The sequence below is a fragment of the Taudactylus pleione genome, unplaced genomic scaffold (genome assembly GCF_031769625.1).
Source record: "Taudactylus pleione unplaced genomic scaffold, aTauple2 ptg000009l, whole genome shotgun sequence".
NCBI lineage: Eukaryota > Metazoa > Chordata > Amphibia > Anura > Myobatrachidae > Taudactylus > Taudactylus pleione.
The window spans coordinates 509,606-530,310 of NW_028284412.1; the positions used below are offsets into that span (position 1 = coordinate 509,606).

The following is a 20,705-nucleotide window of genomic DNA, read 5'->3' on the forward strand; positions in this document are numbered from 1 at the left end:
GTGTCCTCCCATGCAAACAGTGTCATCTCCCTGCCCCCATCCAGTCCCCACCACGAGTCCCCGCCCCCTCACTGCTCTTCCTGGTATGTCCTCTCCAGCAAACAGTATCCTCTCCCTGCCCCCATCCAGTTCCCACCACGAGTCCCCGCCCCTTTCTACTCTGCAAGGATTGTTCTTCTCCCTTGCAGGCAGCTTCCGGTGTGTGAAGGAAGACAGACAGACAGAGCTTACTACAGTGCTGCAAACACAGGTAATTACCAAAGGATGGCAATGCATTCATGCTATGGGGGAGGTTAGGAGGTGTTAATTATCAGGGGTGGGGTTTGTAATCTTATTATTTGGTAAGGGAGGTAGTTTGGGGGGATGCAGTAATGTATTATGGAGGTTTAATAAGCTAATATTTTGGGGGGGTTAGGTGGGTTGTAGTACTGTATCGGGGTTTGTGCGGTGGGGTATTTTTATATTACAGGTTGTATACTATGTTCTATTGGGATATATTGAATGTATATGGCAATTATATACTGTACATATACACACAATATGTGTGTGTATTGTGTATGTATGTTTATATAAATATATATAGTGTGTGTGTGTGTATATATATATATATATATTAGGGATGAGCGGGTTCGGTTCCCTGAGAACCGAACCCACCCGAACTTCGGGGATCCGGGGCGATCCGAGCCCAAGCTCGGATCTCCCTGTCTGCCCCGGATCCCTCTCCCGAGGCAAAACCTCGAGATCTGCTGTCGGATCTCGAGGTTTTGCCTCGAGCGGCCATTTAAAAAAAAATGCCTTTGCCTTTAATGGGCAAAGTGCTGATTGGCTGACAGAGCCGTCTGTCACGGCTCTCAGCCAATCAGCATTATGGTGCTCATTTGCATGTAGCACGGACTCGTGAGATCCGTGCTACATGCATCTGTGTGATTGACAGTGACACAGAGCACAGATGGGTCAGTGAGACCCGTCTGTGCTGCTGTGTATTTCAATGACACAGATGCACGCACGGACCAGGAGATCCGTGCTACTTGCATCTGTGTCATTGACACAGAGCACTAACGGGTCCGTGAGACCCGTCTGTGCTGCTGTGGTAAATAAAAAAAAAAAAACCTGTGTAAAAAGAGAAAAAAATGGCGTGCCCCCCCCCCAAAAAAAGAGCAACCAGCCCCGGGCATTAGTGACCCAGTGCTGGGTGTGCTTAAATACAGGGGACAAACGACATAGGGGTCCCCTGTACTTAAACACAACCAGCACCGGGCTAGTCAGAACCAGAGCTGGTTGCCAAAATACGGGGGACAAACGACGTAGGGGTCCCCCGTATTCTGCGCAACCAGCTCTGGGCTCTGATCCGGTCCTGGTTCTGGAAATACAGGGGAAAAAAATGAGTAGGGTTCCCCTGTATGTTCCAGAACCAGCACTGGACTTTTTCTAGCGGGGGGCTGATGCCACAGCCAGGGGAGCCCTTTCACCGGGCCCCCCAGCCGCAGCATCAGCCCTGACCGCTAGTCAGCCCAGGCCGGGGATCCCTGGAGAGCTGGGGACCCCCCCAATAAAGGGGTCACCCTCTCCAGGGCACCCCAGGCCCAGGCTGATAGCCCGGGGCTATCCCCGCCACCCCTGGTGGCGGTGGGTGGCGGGTTGATTGTGTGGTGTGGTGTAAATAAAGAATATCAAACATTGTCTTTACAAGTAGAACTGCAAGTCCCAGCAAGCCTGCCCCGCATGCTGGTACTTGGAGAACCACAAGTACCAGCATGCAGGGCATTAAGGGCCCACTAGTACCTGTAGTTCACCTGTAAAAAAATGTTTAAAAAAAACACAGGACACACACACCGTGACAGTATAAGTTTATTAAACACACACACACACACACACATGTACACATACTCACCTATGTAACCTGTAGCATCGGTCCACTTGTCCGGTAAAGTATCCATAGGGGACCTGTGAAAAAAAACATACTCACCATCTCCTATGCGAGGTTCTGTCCTCTTCGTTCCAAAGTAGGCATCCCCGGACTTGGCAAAAAAAAAAAACGAAAACGCGATCCACGAACTTAGTACCGTTCTATAGAACGGTACTTCCCGAATGAGAGCTTAGCGGCGGGGTATCACCATGGAAACCCCGCTGCTAAGCGTTCATTGGCTGAGAGAGGCCATCTCCCGTCTCTCAGCCAATGAACGGCTCCCTCCATTGTAGTCAATGCTGGGAGCCGCAAGGTTATTAAAGTTTACCCTGCGGTTCCCACCATTGACTACAATGGAGGGAGCCGTTCATTGGCTGAGAGACGGGAGATGACCTCTCTCAGCCAATGAACGCTTAGCAGCGGGGTTTCCATGGTGATACCCCGCCGCTAAGCTCTCATTCGGGAAGTACCGTTCTATAGAACGGTACTAAGTTCGTGGATCGCGTTTTCGTTTTTTTTTTTTGCCAAGTCCGGGGATGCCTACTTTGGAACGAAGAGGACAGAACCTCGCATAGGAGATGGTGAGTATGTTTTTTTTCACAGGTCCCCTAGGGATACTTTACCGGACAAGTGGACCGATGCTACAGGTTACATAGGTGAGTATGTGTACATGTGTGTGTGTGTATGTATGTTTAATAAACTTATACTGTCACGGTGTGTGTCCTGTGTTTTTTTAAACATTTTTTTTACAGGTGAACTACAGGTACTAGTGGGCCCTTAATGCCCTGCATGCTGGTACTTGTGGTTCTCCAAGTACCAGCATGCGGGGCAGGCTAGCTGGGACTTGCAGTTCTACTTGTAAAGACAATGTTTGATATTCTTTATTTACACCACACCACACAATCAACCCGCCACCCACCGCCACCAGGGGTGGCGGGGATAGCCCCGGGCTATCAGCCTGGGCCTGGGGTGCCCTGGAGAGGGTGACCCCTTTATTGGGGGGGTCCCCAGCTCTCCAGGGATCCCCGGCCTGGGCTGACTAGCGGTCAGGGTTGATGCTGCGGCTGGGGGGCCCGGTGAAAGGGCTCCCCTGGCTGTGGCATCAGCCCCCCGCTAGAAAAAGTCCAGTGCTGGTTCTGGAACATACAGGGGAACCCTACTCATTTTTTGTCCCCTATATTTCCAGAACCAGGACCGGATCAGAGCCCAGAGCTGGTTGCGCAGAATACAGGGGACCCCTACGTCGTTTGTCCCCCGTATTTTGGCAACCAGCGCTGGTTCTGACTAGCCCGGTGCTGGTTGTGCTTAAGTACAGGGGACCCCTACGTCGTTTGTCCCCTGTATTTAAGCACACCCAGCACTGGGTTACTAATGCCCGGGGCTGGTTGCTCTTTTTTGGGGGGGTGCACGCCATTTTTTTCTTTTTTTACACAGGTTTTTTTTTTTTTTTTTACCACAGCAGCACAGACGGGTCTCACGGACCTGTCATTGCTCTGTGCCAATCACACAGATGCATGTAGCACGGATCTCCCGGGTTCGTGCTACATGCAAATGGGCACCATAACGCTGATTGGCTTCCTGTCTGCCACTGCAGTGCCACTCCTAGATGGGCCACGTGTTTGTGCCGCCCCCTTGTGTCGCTTAGCATAGTCATCCAGCTTCCTCGGTACAACCTTTTGGCCTAAAAACAATATTGTGAGGTGTGAGGTGTTCAGAATAGAGTGGAAATGAGTGGAAATTAATGTTATTGGGGTTATTAATAGCGTAGGAACAAAAAAAGGCCCATTTATGTGATTTTAGCGGGTTTTTTTTATTTTTTAAGAAAAAATCCAGATCCAAAACACAAAACCCAGAACCCAAAACACGGAAGGGTGGTTTTGGCAAAACCAATCCAGATCCAAAACACGAAGAAAGATCCAGATCCAAAACCAAAACACAAAACACGAAAAGTGTCCGGTGCACACCCCTAATATATATATATATATTAGGGGTGCACCCTTTAACGGTCAAGCCAGCCGGCCCTTTACTTATGACACAGGCGCACGCTTGGCACTACTTTGTTGATGCACGTGCGGCTACTGCGCACACAATTCACAAACACAGAAAAAATATTTATTTTTTAGCACTTGGGGGGAGCACCCCTGACGGACAGAGCACCCCCTGGACAACACTACAGCACCCCTTTAGGACTGGGACACTGCACAGGACTTTGGAGTGGACACAGCCCCTATGGACAACTGACTGCACAACACAGTCCAGCCAGCCCCTATGGACTTTGAAGTAGTGGACACAGCCCCTATTAACAACAGCAGCACAGCACAACACAGCCAGCCCCTATGGACTTTGAAGTAGTGGACACAGCCCCTATGGACAACAGCAGCACAGCGCAGCACAGCACAACACTACTCTGCACTACACTACACTACACTACACTACACAGCCCAGCCAGCCCTAACTCCCACCCTCCCTCTTCACTGTCCACAGCCGAGTAAGAAAATGGCGCCGACGCGGGAACCTTATATAGGTTCCAAAACCCGCGAGAGCCGGAAGGCAGGATGATGACGTTTTGCCTCGATTTCAGATCCGAGTCAGGCGGGAAAAGTCGAGCCTGACTCGGATCGGCCTCGGATCGGGGGGGTCGGGGGGGTTCGGATTTCAGAAATCCGAACCCGCTCACCCCTAATTATATATATATATATATATATATATATATATATATATATATATATGGTACCATGGTACTTCCCCATCTTTGCGGCCCCCTGCTGGAGGCACTGGTTACGCTACTTACGTATCTTCACTAGTTAGTGAAGATACGTAAGTAGCGTAAAGATCAGCAAGGGGCCAACGTCATTCCCTACCATCCAAGTGGGCATGGTAGGGAATAATCTATATCTGGAAACCCCCCCTTACCAATCCTGCATTTGCCCCTGGGTAAGAACTACAGATGTAAGAAACGGTGTTGTACAAAAACAACTGTGTACTGCAGTCAGTGGTCTTAATGAAGAGTTGGACAGAAATCATATGTACAGTATGTGCCTATGCAATGCATGCACGGTGCAAAACATTTATATATTTGCCCATATGCAGAGTTATAGGCATCTGGAGTTGCACCCGTTCTTCCGGGTTTACTACTCCTCATCTTTATCAGTGCGTACATCATTGACATATCTATAATGGGTGCAGGTGTGCGGTGCACATGGGCCCCTGGGTGTCGCGCTCTGCTCTGGTGCTTCTAGCACACTCAGCTGATGCAACTAACTGCTGTGTGCTAGAAGCACCAGAGCAGAGCACGACACTCTAGGCAGGAAAGAGGAACTGCATGGGTTGTGACAGGTGCAGGGTGAGCACTAAGTATCTCCACTCTTAAGAGGAGATATACCTCTGTTTGGAGAGAGAGATAGTGTAGGGGCGCTGAAAGCTGTGCTAGGGGGAAGGGAGTGTGGCCTACTCACATGAGGTGTGACCTCGCCCCCTTAGGATAAAAAAAAAGTCCGGCGCAAAGCCAGGGGGGGTGCAATCAGAGTGATCACTCCCTGCCACAGGCATAGAAGACTGCTCAGCAGCTGCGAGTAGTTTCTCACTGCAACCCAGCACACTGCAGCCCAGCACACAGCAGCGTGTGCTGGGCTGCTGTGAGGTAAGAGGGAGGAGGGCCATGGCGCCGGAACCCCGCCGGGCCCCTCCAGCAAGCTCGGGCCCGGGTAATTAGTACTCGCCTCCCCACCCCCTCTCAGCTCCCCTGCATGTGGCTACCATTTATCTAGCACAGCCTATAAAATGACAAAAGTTGATTGGTTGCTATTAGCAATTTCTCCTCTTTCTCTCTTGATGTTTGAAATATATCCCCCTTACGTAGGGTAGATGTACTAAGCGAGATATATATGTGGAGATAAAGTACCAATCAATCAGCTCCTGTCATTTTATAGGTTATATTTGAAAAATGACAGATAGGAGATGATTGGTTTGTACTTTATCCATCTCTGGGGGCGATTCAATTCAACGCGAATTGAGTAGCGCCGAGAGCGAGCTCCCAGAGCTATTCAATTCCGTGCGCTGTTTGAGCAGGCTAAGGATTTTTTCTCGCACCCACTTGGGGATGCGAGGAGAAATCCTACCAAAGTGCCAGGCACCCAGCTGCTTTTCTGCTTAGCACGGAGCCAACACCCACGCACCCGGCACTTTGGTTAGAGAATGCTGGTTAACGTGCTTTAACACCCTTGTTAAGGCGCAATAACCGGCATTCTACGACCACACAGCGCACTGAATTGAATAGCTACGGGAGCGGCGCTATTCAGTTCGCGTTGAATTAAATCGCCCCCTCTAAGCTTTGAAACATCTTCCCCAAAGTATCAACTAATCAGCTTCTGTCATTTTACAGGCTGCATTTGAAAAATAACAGTTAGGAGCTGATTGGTTGGTACTTTATCTCTCTCCACGGCTTAGTACATACTCTATACCCACATAGAGTTTCACTGTTAAAAGTTCTTGATCCCAACAGAATAGTTAACTTTTTTTGTATTACAAACAAAAAGTGCGATTCTTGTCAAGCGTGTTAAATAGGACTTCCCAACTCCAATGGACGGTACATAAAATTCAATGTAGAATGAATGTACAATTAGGAGCACAGAAGAGCACCAACATGTTATAGGCATAGGGTTGGGCACTGAATAGAATTTGAAGGCCAGCACCTCCTAATTACAGCAGGTGCCTACCAGATATGCGGTCACATCTCACATGTCCTGAATAGGAAACGTAAACAAATCAGCCAGAGGCACAGGTGCGTGCTTAGGAAGAGGGTCAGAGCTACAAGTGGCATGTTACAGAGGACCAGATAAAGGGGCATTATGTAGTGGAAGTGATGGAGTAGTGAGAGCAGCCCTCAGAGTGCCGTGATAAAAACAACTTTAATTAAATATCTTGTAGTCTTGTAGATTATTATTATTTTTTTACGTAACCAGTGGCACCAAACCTGCCGTACATGTAATACTGAAAATTAGAAAAGCTACATGAGATGTGGCAAGTAATAAAAACTCCTATTCAAGAGAAATAACATGTATACTGTGTCATGTCAAATTAATTAATATCACAGTAATATTACATCACAGTCTGGTTCAGAGTTGCTCACTGAATTCAATTTTAAGCAGTTTTCCGATCTTTTATGATCTGCGCATGAGCAGAACCGGCATAGTGATGTCACCTGCAGTGCGGCTGTGACGTCGGGTGAGTGACAGTCTGCAGCCATTTGGGGGCGGGGAGGTGACCCATTGCAGACAACGGAAGTGTGCCTGCCCCATTTTCAGGGCATGCCAAAGCCATTTGCTGCATCCTTGGACACTCAGATGCCTGATGGCCGCCCGAAGTTCACTGAGAGGATCTGATTCTGCGTCTTTGGATGCAACCAGCAGTTAGAAGTTGTCTGGTTGCTTTGGGTAATTTCTCCTCTTTATCACTCTCTTAGGCTTGATACATCTCACCTGGATGAGTTACACCTAAGGGTAGGGGTAAGGACTGGCTGGCAACTTTTGGCCTCTGTGTCAATGCAATCAAGAGCCCGGCATTTCTATCAGTGCACAGCAATGGAAAAATGGATGTGGCAAAAAAAAAAAACTGTAGGGGTGGTTTATCTGGAATGGGATAGTAAAGCCGGCAGGTTAAAATCCCGAAAGGATGAAATGCAGATAGTGGAGGTAAGTAAAGCTAACCCTCCCCTCCCTTAGAGGCACCTAACCCTAACCTCCCCCCTTATTGCCTAACCCTAACCTCCCCACAGGGGTACCTAACCCTAACTCCCCCTTCCCCTAGCCTAACCCTCCCAGGGGGGTGCCTAACCCTAAGTCCCCCGGGAGCCCCCTAACCTAACCCTCCCCCCCCACAGCTAAGAAGACGAGCGCCCCGGACCTACCTCGTTCGGGCCCACATCGTTCTGGATTCCGGCGTCAAGATAATGATAGGCGTCCATATCTTGATGCCTATCATAGATTCCCTAGCCTGCATTCTGCCATCGGGATTGTGACCACCTCACAGTGCTCTCCCGGTCCCTTCAATGTCCATCTCAGACCACTCCCCCGGTACAATGCAACTCACAATCTACTTCTCAGTTATGTCGCTTCATGGCTACAGAAAGGAAGCAGAATAGGAAGTGGCAGAAAATTACTTTAGACAGCTACCAGTCTCCCACATCTGCTTATACTGGGATAGTCTGCACCGGTCATATAGGGGGCAATTCAATGTGATGTACAGTACCTTGCCTCGCACCCACAGAGGTTGGTGATGCAGGACAGTAACAGCACAGCAAGCCATAGCTAATTGAACTGACCACATAAATTTTCCTCGTGAACCACTAAAACAAACCTACAGCTTTTATACCAGAAACTGCTCTGCGAGGTCTGGGAAGAAGGGGTTATTTATTTCTGGCTGCTGGACTATAACCACGTACTGCTCATGGATGCCAAACGTGATTAGGTGCTTTGTTCAGAGATGTATGATAATGTCACCGCAGCTATGTCTGTGTACGCAGCAGCTGTGTGAAATGATGCAAATGTTGCAGCCTCTGGGAGATGTTTTGAGTGGGAGGGTATGAAATCCCGGGTGTCGGGATGCCGCTGGCCAGAATCCCGACAGCCAAAATCCTGACACGTATAGGGAAGATGGGTAAGTATTATTCTAACCCCTAGCATAACCCTCCCTCCCCAGTGCTTAACCATAACATCCTCCCCTAGTGCCTAAACCTAACCCCCCCTCCCCACACCCTAAACCTAACACCCCCTCCTATGTGCCTAAACCTAACCCCCCCATGTGCTTAAACCTAACCTCCCCCTCCCCGCACCCTAATCCTAACACTCCCTACCCGGTGCCTAACCCTAACCCTCCCCCTAATGCCTAACCTTAACCCCAAAACCTAACCCTAACCTCCCCCTAACACCCTGATACTTACCTTCGGGATGCCGGCGGTCGGGATACTGGTGCCGGGATCCTGACCTGTCGGTATTCTGGCGCCAGTATTCAGACCGGTGGCATTCTGCACACCTGGATGCCGACTACATCCCATTTTGAGACGCCCACCTGCAGCTTAGCAAATCCATGCCCCTGCATATAAAGACACAACCATGGCTGCAGATCATTTAATAATCAGCTTTCTGAGTAACCCTATGCTTGCGCAGAATGGTCACTCGAACTGAGATGCACAAAAACAGTGGCAACACGCGTGCATTTTTGCTACCACTCCCTATTACCTCCCCCAAACGATCCCTGACTGTCAATTGCACTGCGTGAAAATAGGTGCAGTGAAAGACTACAGTAATGTACCTCGATGCATGCACAGTGTGACTCAGGCTCATGCGCAGATTGCTGATAAATGCGTGAACATCGGCCTAGGGTACAACTCTGAATCAGCCCTAGGTCTGTCAGATGTATGAGCAGAACCTGGAGAAATTAGTCCCACAGCCTGATTACTATATTGAAGACTACCTGTTACAGTCAGTGTCAGGAGTATCACACTCATATATTCTGATCTTACCCTCTACACTGTAATAGACAGTGGGGAAATGGATCACCTGTGGCCAGACCAGACAAGATCCTGTTTGTAATGTGCATAGCAGCAAGATCACTACTAGATCCACAGAGATCTATTATTACAATCACAAGATAAGCGCACACAGGGGCTTATTAAATTAGAAGTAATGGGGTCTGCATCCACCCCAATCAATTCCCTCCCCACAACCCCATCGCCCATAAGCATTATCCCAACATAAAGGTCTTGGTCAGTCACCTGCAACACCCCTTCTAACAAAGCTTTCTATACCTATTTCACACCATGCACACCCCACCCCCCATTCCCACAAATTGTCAGCTCAAGCGGAACGTGATTCAGCTATGGCTCCTCCTTCAGTTTCTCCAGCAAGTGCGGCTGCCAGGAAAAAACTAAACTTTCCCAAAAAAAGACCCACTGGTGATGTAGATAAGTCAACACAACCATGGTTTGACATCTGGCCGGGGCTAAAAAAATTTCCTACGATTAATGACTCTATCTTGTACGGTCACCGTTTGACTACTGGCAGGAAAAAAAAGGCAATTTGGAGGCCCTTGTACAAACTGGCTTTGCTTTACTTGAGCTGCCCACCCTCTAGTGTGTACTCAGAAACAGTTTTCAGCACAGCCGGGAACCTTGTCAGCGTTCGGCGTAGGAGGCTACTTCCTAAAAATGTGGAAAAGATGAAGTTCATCAAAATGAACTACAAATTCCACAAGTAAGATCTTTAACAACAATTACGGGCAAAAATTACAGAGGCACCTGATGCTGTAATGGTGGATTCCAGCGGGGACAAATTAATATTGTATGAAGATGATGTACACACTGATAAGGGTGAGGAATCGGATGATGATGGCGACAACATCTTGCCTCTGTAAAGCCAGTTTGTGCATGGAGAAATCATTGCCAGCAATGTCAGCTGCCCATTGGTAGCTTGTTTTGTGGTGGCCCAAACAATCCAATCGCTTCTGCCACAATTGGCAGTCCCTGTCGCTGAAGTGATTGGTTTGTTAAACTGTGCATGTACTGTTTAATATTTACAACATAATGTGCTGTTGGGGGCATTGCTGCCTGACATTTTTAATTTTATAGTTTATTAAACTGCCATCTTCTCTACCACTGCAGTGCCACTCTGTGCCGTGTTGGAAGCTGAACTGCCACATGTTAGTGCTGCCCATTGTTGTCGCTTAGCTTAGTTAGCCAGCTAGCTCGATGCAACCTTTTGGCCTAAACTGGATGACATCAATATTGTGAGCTGTAAGGTAGTCAAAATTGACTGGAAATGATTTGAAATAAATGTTATTGAGGTTAATAATACTGTAGAAACAAAAACAGGCCCAAATTATGTGATTTCAGCTGTTGTTATGATTTTTTTTGTAGAAAAAATACAGCTCCAAAACCAAAACACACAAGGGTGGTTTTGTAAAACCAAATCCAGATCCAAAACTTTGAAGGAGATACAGATCCAAAACCAAAACAAAAACACGGGGATCGGCGCACAACCCTACTCTAGCTATATAATACTGCAGTACTGACATTGTTGGGTACAATTGGCGTGCTTGCTGCATGAACTGAAGTGAAAAGTATAACATAAGCTAAGCAGACTTCTTGGTAAAATGACAGTTTTGAGGATGATGTGTATAATAGACAAATGGTAACTTATCTGGTCAGTGGAGGTTTCGGACAATTCAACCAGGTGCATCCAGATGTCCCCGTCTAGCTTGAAGCTCAATAACAGGATAAATGGACCCACTTGCACTGTTATCAGTCTCTCCCAGGATACAAACTGTGGTCCGAGCACAGCTTCCATCAGGGCATTCAGTATATGACAGGCTGGCTGGGACTCTTTGTGTCACACTGGCAAATGAGCAGAATACAGTCTCAGTTTACAGTTAGCTGGGACCTGTTGTCGAACAAGCAGGAATTTTTAATCTCTCTCTTCCTTCAGCAAATGGTTTCTACGACACACTTTCTCTACAGCACCAAATGGTGGAGCTGCAAAGGCTCTCCTCTGGAGCACTCCTCACCTCTGCCATTTGTATCTCTCTCCTCCCTTGGTGCCACAAAATCTCTTTTTATTCAGCTCCTCTTACCCTGACAGACTCCTCAGATAAGCCCCACATTCAATCTACAGCCCCTTGGATTTCTGGGAAAGGAAACCTGGCTCCCCAGTGGTTGATGGCGGCCATCTTTTTGTAGCCTACTATGGGGACAGCTATAGCTGCTGAGCTGCGGCTTGGGATGACCATCAGAGGGGTGTCCATCGATGGTTATCATTGATGGGTCCATCAGTGGTTACCATCGATGGCATAAAAACCATCTACAGTATGGTGAACCATCAATGGTTTGCACCCCTCAATGGCCACCACTGCGGTGGGGAATGGTGGGCAGCAGGCCAATCAAAAACAGGGGTGGGGCTTAGCCGGCCTTGTTGGACAGGGCTAAGCTCTGTCCTATCCAGAAAAAAATCATCTCCCACTAATCCATCAATGGTAGAGAACCATTGGCTCTCTGCCATCAATAGTAAAAGTATTCGACATCGGCCATAAAGCATCAATGATTTTGAATCATCAATGGTCGATGGCCATCCCTAGTTGCAGCTGGGCAGCAGGAGCATCCTCTGCTTGCCTTCTGAAGCTACAATAGGCAGCCCTGGAATACAAAAATTGACGACAGACAACACAAGTCCCTGACCCCCGGCTCCGTCCACCCCTGACTAATGGTATTAACAACCCTACTGATATATTTTGCAATGTTTATATGATCCTTGCAAATGTTTGAATAATGGATGGAATTTATCATTACTAAAACTGATGTTTTCTGATGCTTACCGCAATATATATGCCCATATGTATTAAAAAGGTCTGTAGCATATATTGGAGATATCTGCTGTGGACCCATGCACAGCAAAACTCTTACAGGTATATGTACTTAGAATTGTGTCTGGCTGAGATTGCATTCCCGTGCGAGTGTTCCCTGCTTTTTTAAACTCAGAGATCTACAAAGGCAAACATAAGTGCAGAAATAGGATTCCATAGTGAAATATACTGCAAAACAACTAAATTGACTAGCATACCAACAAGTGAGTCCATAGGCAGAAATACAAGTCACAGATTTACTAAGAATCATGTTTAAAAACATGATAGAACACGGAGCAGAAAGGAAGACATGAATAGAAGTGAATGTGTAGTGCAAAGAAAAGGTTAAAAAAAAGAAGACAAAAATAATGAAGGGTCCCTCCCCAAAAGCATAACTAGCCCTGGACTTCTCAACCCTTCTGGAACAGTAAAATTAGTGAGAATACCGGTGTGGGGTTGCCCCTATTTTCCTATATCCAGCACCGGGCTGGATACACAGCATGGGGTCACACAGCATGGTGTCCCCCTGCCAAGGCATTAACCAACCCCAAACTGGTCAGCCCAGGGCTGGCAATCCCTGCTCCCCTGTTGGCGGTGGGTGCGAGGGCAGGACTGCTTAGGGCATCAAAGGGAAGTGTGCCACCACAGAAATTTTCTATCGATGGAATTACTATGGCCCATATGGTGCAAAACTGCAAATGGTGCAGGTGAACCAGGTTCCACAAAAAGGAGCTATATACAATAATAAAAATAATAAAGTAGTACTAATAGATATTAATGATTTAATTAATCTTGGGAATACAACAAAATTAGAATCTGGTAACCGGTAAAATGCCATACGGTCCGCCGAGGCTCACATGATCGTTTTTGTCTAGTTTATGTAGGCTGTCCCGTTAAGTCGTCCACTGGCAAGAATTTTATGTGGAGGTTTTTAAAGGCCTTGGTAAGAATTTTAGATATAAACTTTCTTTTTTTTTTTTTTTCAGTGCAAAACATATATGGGGGCACCAAAATCTTTTAAGTGCTTAAGGTCTCTAAAAGTCTTAATCTGGTCCTGTGTGGGGGCAATGTGTTAAAGAAAGAAATAAGATTGTTCAGTGAGACTACAGGTCCCAGCAAGCCTTCCTTGCAGCACTCGATGAACCACAAGTGCCAGCAGGCCGCTGGCACCTATACCCCCACTGTAAAGAAAATATTAAAAAAAGACAGTACACACAAACACCGAATACTTTAACCCTCTATTACATACTCTCCCGCACTCACTACATACTTACCGCTACTCCATGAACGAAACCTGGGGATCACAGCAGATATCTCCCATACGTGCTGCGGTCCCCTGGGAATACTTATTTTTTGCGGATACTGTCCGAAAACTAGCATTTTGGGGGATATCAAATAAATAATAAATGATAAACAGAACCCCAACAGGCAATGTGCACAGTACGGGCATCCACACAGGACTGTGACACTCTACATGGTAAAGATGGCACCAGCTTCTCATCAGGTCGAAGGTTGCGCCTCCCTCTGACTTTGGGTCCCTGTCAGTACAAAGCATGTGTAGTAGAGAAAGGAGACCGTACAGGAGCTCTCTAGCAGTTCTACTGTAACCTCCCTGACTATAGCTAGTTCCCCATAACGTGACCAAGCTAGTGCTCAGTGTCTCTGTATTGATCTGTGCTGTAGCACACTATTGTTAGAAGCAGAGGACATATTTATGTTTATATATCATAAATTTATTTAATTCCTGCTGCGCTCTGTGTTTCTATTTCACATTTAAATATTGATTTATTTAAAAACACTATATTGCTTTTTATCTGGCTGTAGAGCACTTTTTTGTAATGTATTCCTCTTTGAATATAACCTTACATTGAAGTGCATTGTACTAAATGAATGGCAAAGGCATCACTTGCATAGAAAATATTCTGATTCACTGTTATTTTGACTGGATTTTGCCCCACTCCATAAGCCTAATAAGACCACAAGTTCTCAATCACTGACACATACCTTTGACTATTATTATTATTACTACCTCATTCACACCATACTTGCCTATTCTCCCGGAATGGCCGGGAGGTTCCCAAAAATCATGTGGCACTCCCGGCTACCTGCATGAGTGGACAAGTCATCCGGAGCAGGTTCCCACCCTCTTGCACCACCCCTGCAGCCCGCCCTTCCTAAACGTCCATTTACCTAGCATAAGTGGGCGGTCTAGAGGGGGGGGGTTGGGCGATGACGCAATTGCAAGCAGAAAGTCGGCAAGTGTGCTTCACACATTTTGAGGTATGGCATCTCTATTATTAATCGCCTTTACCTTATACTTCTACAGTGTGTGCAATGTACTGACTGTCTGGCGTGTCTCTCTTTACTGCCACATCATGGACTTCCAGGGGCCCCAAGGGGAGGGGGGGGGGAGCGGGTACAAATTACCTGGGCTCGGGCTTCCTGAAGGGCCCGGCAGGAGCCCGGGTCAGACGCCGCCCCCCCCCCCTCCCTCACAGCAGCCCAGCACAGCGTGTGCTGAGCTGCTGTGGGAGACTGCTCATGGCTGCAGAATTTTGTTTTTTTCCGAAGGGGGCGTGGCCACGCCTCCCGCAATTAGGCCATGCCTCCTGTTACCCGGGCCCGCCGCGGCTCTTGGCGGGCCTGTGGCCTTCCTACTCTACCATCCCCCTCTTGTCCCTCTTCTTCCCAATCCCACTTATCTCCACCCACTTCAACCTACTGTTCTTTTTCTTTTCTCTGTTATTCTCCTCTGCATGTTACACTTCTATGAATTGCTCAACCTGCACACTGTAAACTATGTAGTGCGCCCTAGATGGCTGCTTCACATGCTTGGTATTTTTAAGGGCAGGATGAACAATCCATTGAACCGTTTATGCAGTGGGTATCTTGTTAGTGACTGTGCATTTTACACTTGTATGTCTTATTTCCATGTATTGCTTATAGCTCATTGTAACCAATGTAGAGCGCCCAACATGGCTACCTCAATTCACGGTTCTGATCATTTTGCAAGGATCTCCCCTAGTATTATTATTTCCAATTATGTGTCATCAGTTGCAGGCATTGCCTATTCCGCCCAGTGTAATCTTATGTAGTGCTCCTAAAATGGCTGCCTCACCTAGATCCTTGGTGGGTAGGATGAATAATCCTTGCAATTGATAACTCAAAATGGCTGCCACACCATTGTATTACAGTATAATCATGGTTTGTGTATTTCATGCATATCTAAACCTCTGAATTATGTTCATGCTATCTGTTAAGCGCCTTGACTCATATTGGAGAATATTATTTTGTAAAAATAAAATTATTATTATTACTTGTTCGGAGAAGTTCCACAACCTCCAAGCATGTGTTCCTGCCCTAGGACTTCCACCAGTATACTAGTGAGGAGATGTTTCTCCCCGCCCCCCTTCCCCAATTAGACATTCCCAAAAATCGAAGCCATCGAAGTTACAATATTTATATTATACTATACTGTATCTATGCCTTAAGAAATGAGAACTAGGATGCTATTGCTCTCTGCAAGCACATGGCATCGCTCTGTTTCTTGGAACTTTCAGGGGTCTATTTACTAAGCAGTGTTAGGAGACAGAGTGAAAAGTGATAAGGTACCAGCAGTGGCGTAACAAGGGCAGTGAGAGTGGGGTACGTGCCCTGGGCGCCGTGGGACCGGCGGCGCAGGGGGGCGCCGCAGGCCACGGTACCGGCCCGCCCTAGTTAGCCACTGTAGCGCCGACCGCAGTGTGTGCGGTCAGCGCTACACATTTACACAGGACCGGCGCTAGGCTTCCAGCGCCGGTCCTGTGCTGCACAGCTGAGCTCCTTCCCTCCCCATGAGCGCTTGCCCAATAGCACCAGGAGGAGGGTGGCAGGCGGGTGGCCTTAGGCTGTGCTAACACACACATCGTCGCCAGCATAGCATCGATGTGTGTGTTATTCAGCAGCAAATGAGAGTCAGACAGACTCTCATTGGCTGTTGCTGCTGCACACATCCTCCGCCAGCGCTGATGGAGATGTGTGTTTATCAGCAGACTCTCATTGTATCAGATAGACTCTCATTGACTGCTGCGCGCCCACTGCAAGAGCCGGGCTTCCGTCCGGCTCCTGCAGTGGGTAATGGGAGAGACGTCATGAGGTCATGATGTCTCTCCCATAATGCATAGTGCGCCAGCCCGGGAGGACTGACTTGGGGCGGTGGGAGCGGTGTCCGGAGCAGGAGCGTGGATTCAGGTAAGTGTATTTTTTTTTATTTTTTTTTTGTAACCTGTGTAACCTGCACTAGGGGGGGGCTACTACTACTGGGGACACTATCACTTGGGGGGGGCTACTACTACTGGGGACACTATCACTTGGGGGTGCTACTACTACTGGGGACACTATCACTTGGGGGGGGCTACTACTACTGGGGACACTATCACTTGAGGGGGCTACTACTTCTGGGGACACTATCACTTGGGGGGGCTGCTACTACTGGGGACACAATTACTGAGGGGGCTGCTATTACTGGGGACACTATCACTTGGGGGGCTGCTACTACTGGGGACACTATTACTTGGGGGGGCTGCTACGACTGGGGACACTATTACTGAGGGGGCTGCTACTACTGGGGACACTATCCGTTGGGGGGGCTGCTACTACTGGGGACACTATTGCTGGGAGGGGCTGCTACTACTAGGGACACTATTACTGGGGGGAGCTACTACTACTGGGGACACTATTACTGGGGACTACTACTACTAGGGACACTATTACTGGGGGGAGCTACTACTACTGGGGACACTATTACTGGGTGGGGGCTACTACTGGGGGCACCATTACTGGGGGGGAGCTACTACTGGGGGCACCATTACTGGGGGGAGCTACTACTGGGGGCACTGCATCAGGAGGGGGAATGTCTACTGGGGGGGGGGGGGACTACTACTGGTGGCACTATTTAAGGGGCTGCTACTACTGGGGACACTATTACTGGGATGGGCTGCTACTACTGGGGACACTATTACTGGGATGGGCTGCTACTACTGGGGACACTATTACTGGGAGGGGCTGCTACTACTGGGGACACTATTGCTGGGGGGGCTACTACTACTGGGGACACTTACTGGGGGGGCTGCTACTACTGGGGACACTATTACTGGGAGGGGCTGCTACTGCTGGGGACACTATTACTAGGAGGGGCTGCTACTACTAGGGACACTATTACTTGGGGGAGCTACTATTACTGGGGACACTATTACTGGGGGCTACTACTACTAGGGACACTATTACTGAGGGGAGCTACTACTACCGGGGACACTATTACCGGGTGGGAGCTACTACTAGGGGCACCATTACTGGGGGGGGAGCTACTACTGGGGGCACCATTACTGGGGAGAGCTACTACTGGGGGCACTGCATCAGGAGGGGGAATGTCTACTGGGGGGGGGACTACTACTGGTGGCACTATTTAAGGGGCTTACTACTAGGGGACCACTAAATAGAGAGAACCACTACAGGGGGCACTGGATAGGGGGGATCACTGCTGGGGGCCTGCATAAGGGGGACCACTACTGGGGGCACTGCATGGGGGGGCTACTGCTGAGGGCACTATATAAGGGGCTTGCTACTAGGGGACCACTACTGGGGGCACTAAATAAGGAGGACCACTACAGGGGGCACTGTATAAGGGGCACTGGATAGGGGGGGGGATCACTGCTTGAGGCCTGCATAAGGGGGACCACTACTGGAGGCACTGAATAAGGGGAACTAATGAGGGGCTGCATAAGGGGGACCACTACAGGGGGTACTTTATAAGGGGCACTACTATGGGCCTGTGTAAGAGGGACCACAACTGGGGACATTGCATACTTGGGGTACTGTATAAGGGGCACTACTGGGGTTAAGGTGCATATGGAAAGTAATGTGATGATAAAGGAGTGTGTCATGTTGACACGCCCCATTTTTATGTGACCACGCCCATTTTTTTGCCACGCGCGCCGAAGGAGCGCACACATAGGGGTGGGGGAGATCCATTTTTACATTTGCCCTGGGCTCCAAATACCCTAGTTACGCCACTGGGTACCAGCCAATCAGCTCCCAACTGTCATTTTTCAAACACAGCCTGTGAGAATGCAATTAGGAGCTGATTGGCTGGCACCTTATCACTTTTCACACTGCTTAGTAAATAGACCCTATAATCTTTGTTTACATTTACCATTCACAAGACCTTTACAAATTGGAAAGTACTTTAGGAATCTGGATGAAAGGAAAAGAGCCGACATTACATACAAATGTTGTTTCCCCTAATTAGTTGAGATAATGATCTAAGAACATATTAAATTAGTCTAGCAAGGAACAGCTGTGCAGGTAAAGCAGGACAAGAACTTGTTTAACCAAAGTGTCATCTGTTCTGCAGGATAATTATTGCATCACTTTTAATAATACTCTGCACCGTGATCTCATCCTCCAGGGATACTTTTCCTCTGGATTCTGTATCTGAATTCTTTGATTCCTCTGTTCACTGTTCTAACACAAACAAGTAACCCAATTAGACTCTACTACCTCATATCTTTAATTGTTTTCCTCCCAATTTTATTGATTATTTACTGCAGTGTTGACAGACTTATACCCCTTTTCCACCAAAATTCCGGGACTGACCCGGATGTTGGAACAGAGGCCCTCATTCAGACCCACTCGCAAGCGGGCGCACGTACGTTAGGCGTACGTACAAAAATATTTAAATTCAATGGCTCGCTCGTATTTTCGTTCGCATCTAAAATTCCTCCCTAAACTCAGGCGACCCCTCCTCTAACTAACGAGCGTACGAAATAGCGAGCGTACATCCCCGAAATGGCTTGAAAGGAACGCACGCACAAGTATAAACAGGAAGTGGCCTTGTCAGATGTCGATTACCTGCTCCTTTATTCTGCCTACCTCCATCAATCGTATCATGCCAATCAATGTATCAATTAGCTTAATTGTTTGTTTTTTTCAACACAATGCAAGAAACTTTACTCTTGTCCGTGTTTGTGTTTTCCCGCAGAATACGTACGGCTTAAACATTCGCTTTTATTGCTCAAAAAACATGTTACCCACAATTAAACAATTGTTCTATTGCTTTGGATCCCCGCATATTTCCCGGGGTTCATTTCTTTATTTAAATTTGCTTACGCATGTCACTGCATCAAGCCTATCATAACTCTCAAGAGATTTCTGGCCCTGTCGAACACATGACTCATACACTAACCAATAGAATTGCTCCTGTTAATTTCCCAAATACATTAGCCAATCAGTAATTTTTTGGCCACTTTATCAAAAATGATTTTTAGGAAAAACACCATTGCCATCATGAGAGCCTCCGCATTCACCAAGCGCGAGCTGCTGGTGCTAACGGAGGTGATAGATAGACGTATCACCAGCCAGCCTCCACCCATCACCAACCGGCAGAAGCGTTCCGCATATGCGGAGGCACGGGCCCGCCTGCGCTCCTTCGGCTCACGCTGCAACATCGGCCAGCTGGAGCGCAGGTGGTCGGACCTGCAACGGCGAACGCCCCGCTTGCTGGCATGCTTTCGCATGCAGATTTCAGAAAGTAAGTTTTATGTATTTTGTTTTTCATGTTTGTCTTTGTGGCCCAAACTGCGTGTGCATGTTTTCATGTCTGTCCTATTTATTCATTCTCATATTTGCATGGCCATGTTTTCCCTCTATTTCATAATTATTCATTCTCCTCATATTTGCATGTTTTTTGTTGGTGGGGGGTGATTTTAAATTGTATTTTGGCCAGGATTTGTGCTGAAACCTACCACAATTTGTTTGACATCTTTTAGGGGGACAGCCAAGACTACGCCGTCACCGTCCGGCCAGACGGCGGTCACGCCCACTCTCCCCAACCCCCAGCCAACACTCCACCCCCAATAATTCCCCTATTCCCCACTCCTCCCCAGCCTTCCAAGACCCTCTCCCGGAAATGTCGGGCCTCCTTCCCCTCTGTCCCACTTCCCCCTCTCCTCCAACCACCCCTCTTCCAATTACCCCCTCCCCGGAGTCCGTAATAACCCCGCCCCGATCTTTGGGGAATGGAGGGTCCTCCGAGGAGGACGATGGTGGGACTTCCGGAGCTGCCGTTTTGTCAACCGGTATGTTTTTCTTTAGCCTTTTTTTTTAAGCACAAACTGTTTGTATGTAATCATGTGTCGTTCCTTTATTCTGGGTTTTTGGGTCGACTTTTGGTGATTTAGCAGATTGCCTTTACCTGTTCCTGCTGATTTCAACATACACATATCACACCTGGGGGAATTTGTACATAGGCCTTGTATTTTTTGCAGCCCCCATTTTTTTTTGTTTTTTGGAGTGATTTCGTTGTTTTTTTTAATTTTTAATGTGGTTTCCCTATTGTTGTATTAATCCACACACTTTTCTCACCCACAGAGGA

At 47.8% G+C, this 20,705-nt stretch overlaps 1 protein-coding gene across 2 annotated transcripts in view; it reads right to left on the minus strand.

The window, feature by feature from the left end:
* LOC148542708 (uncharacterized) overlaps positions 1–20,705 on the minus strand; it is a 233,039-nt gene that overhangs the window by 94,468 nt on the left and 117,866 nt on the right. For both annotated transcript variants that reach the window (XM_088465873.1, XM_088465879.1), the window contains exon 2: positions 11,097–11,294. In XM_088465873.1, the coding sequence (XP_088321999.1) occupies positions 11,097–11,247 (151 nt within the window). In that variant the 5' untranslated portion in view covers positions 11,248–11,294. The remainder of the gene's footprint in view (positions 1–11,096; positions 11,295–20,705) is intronic.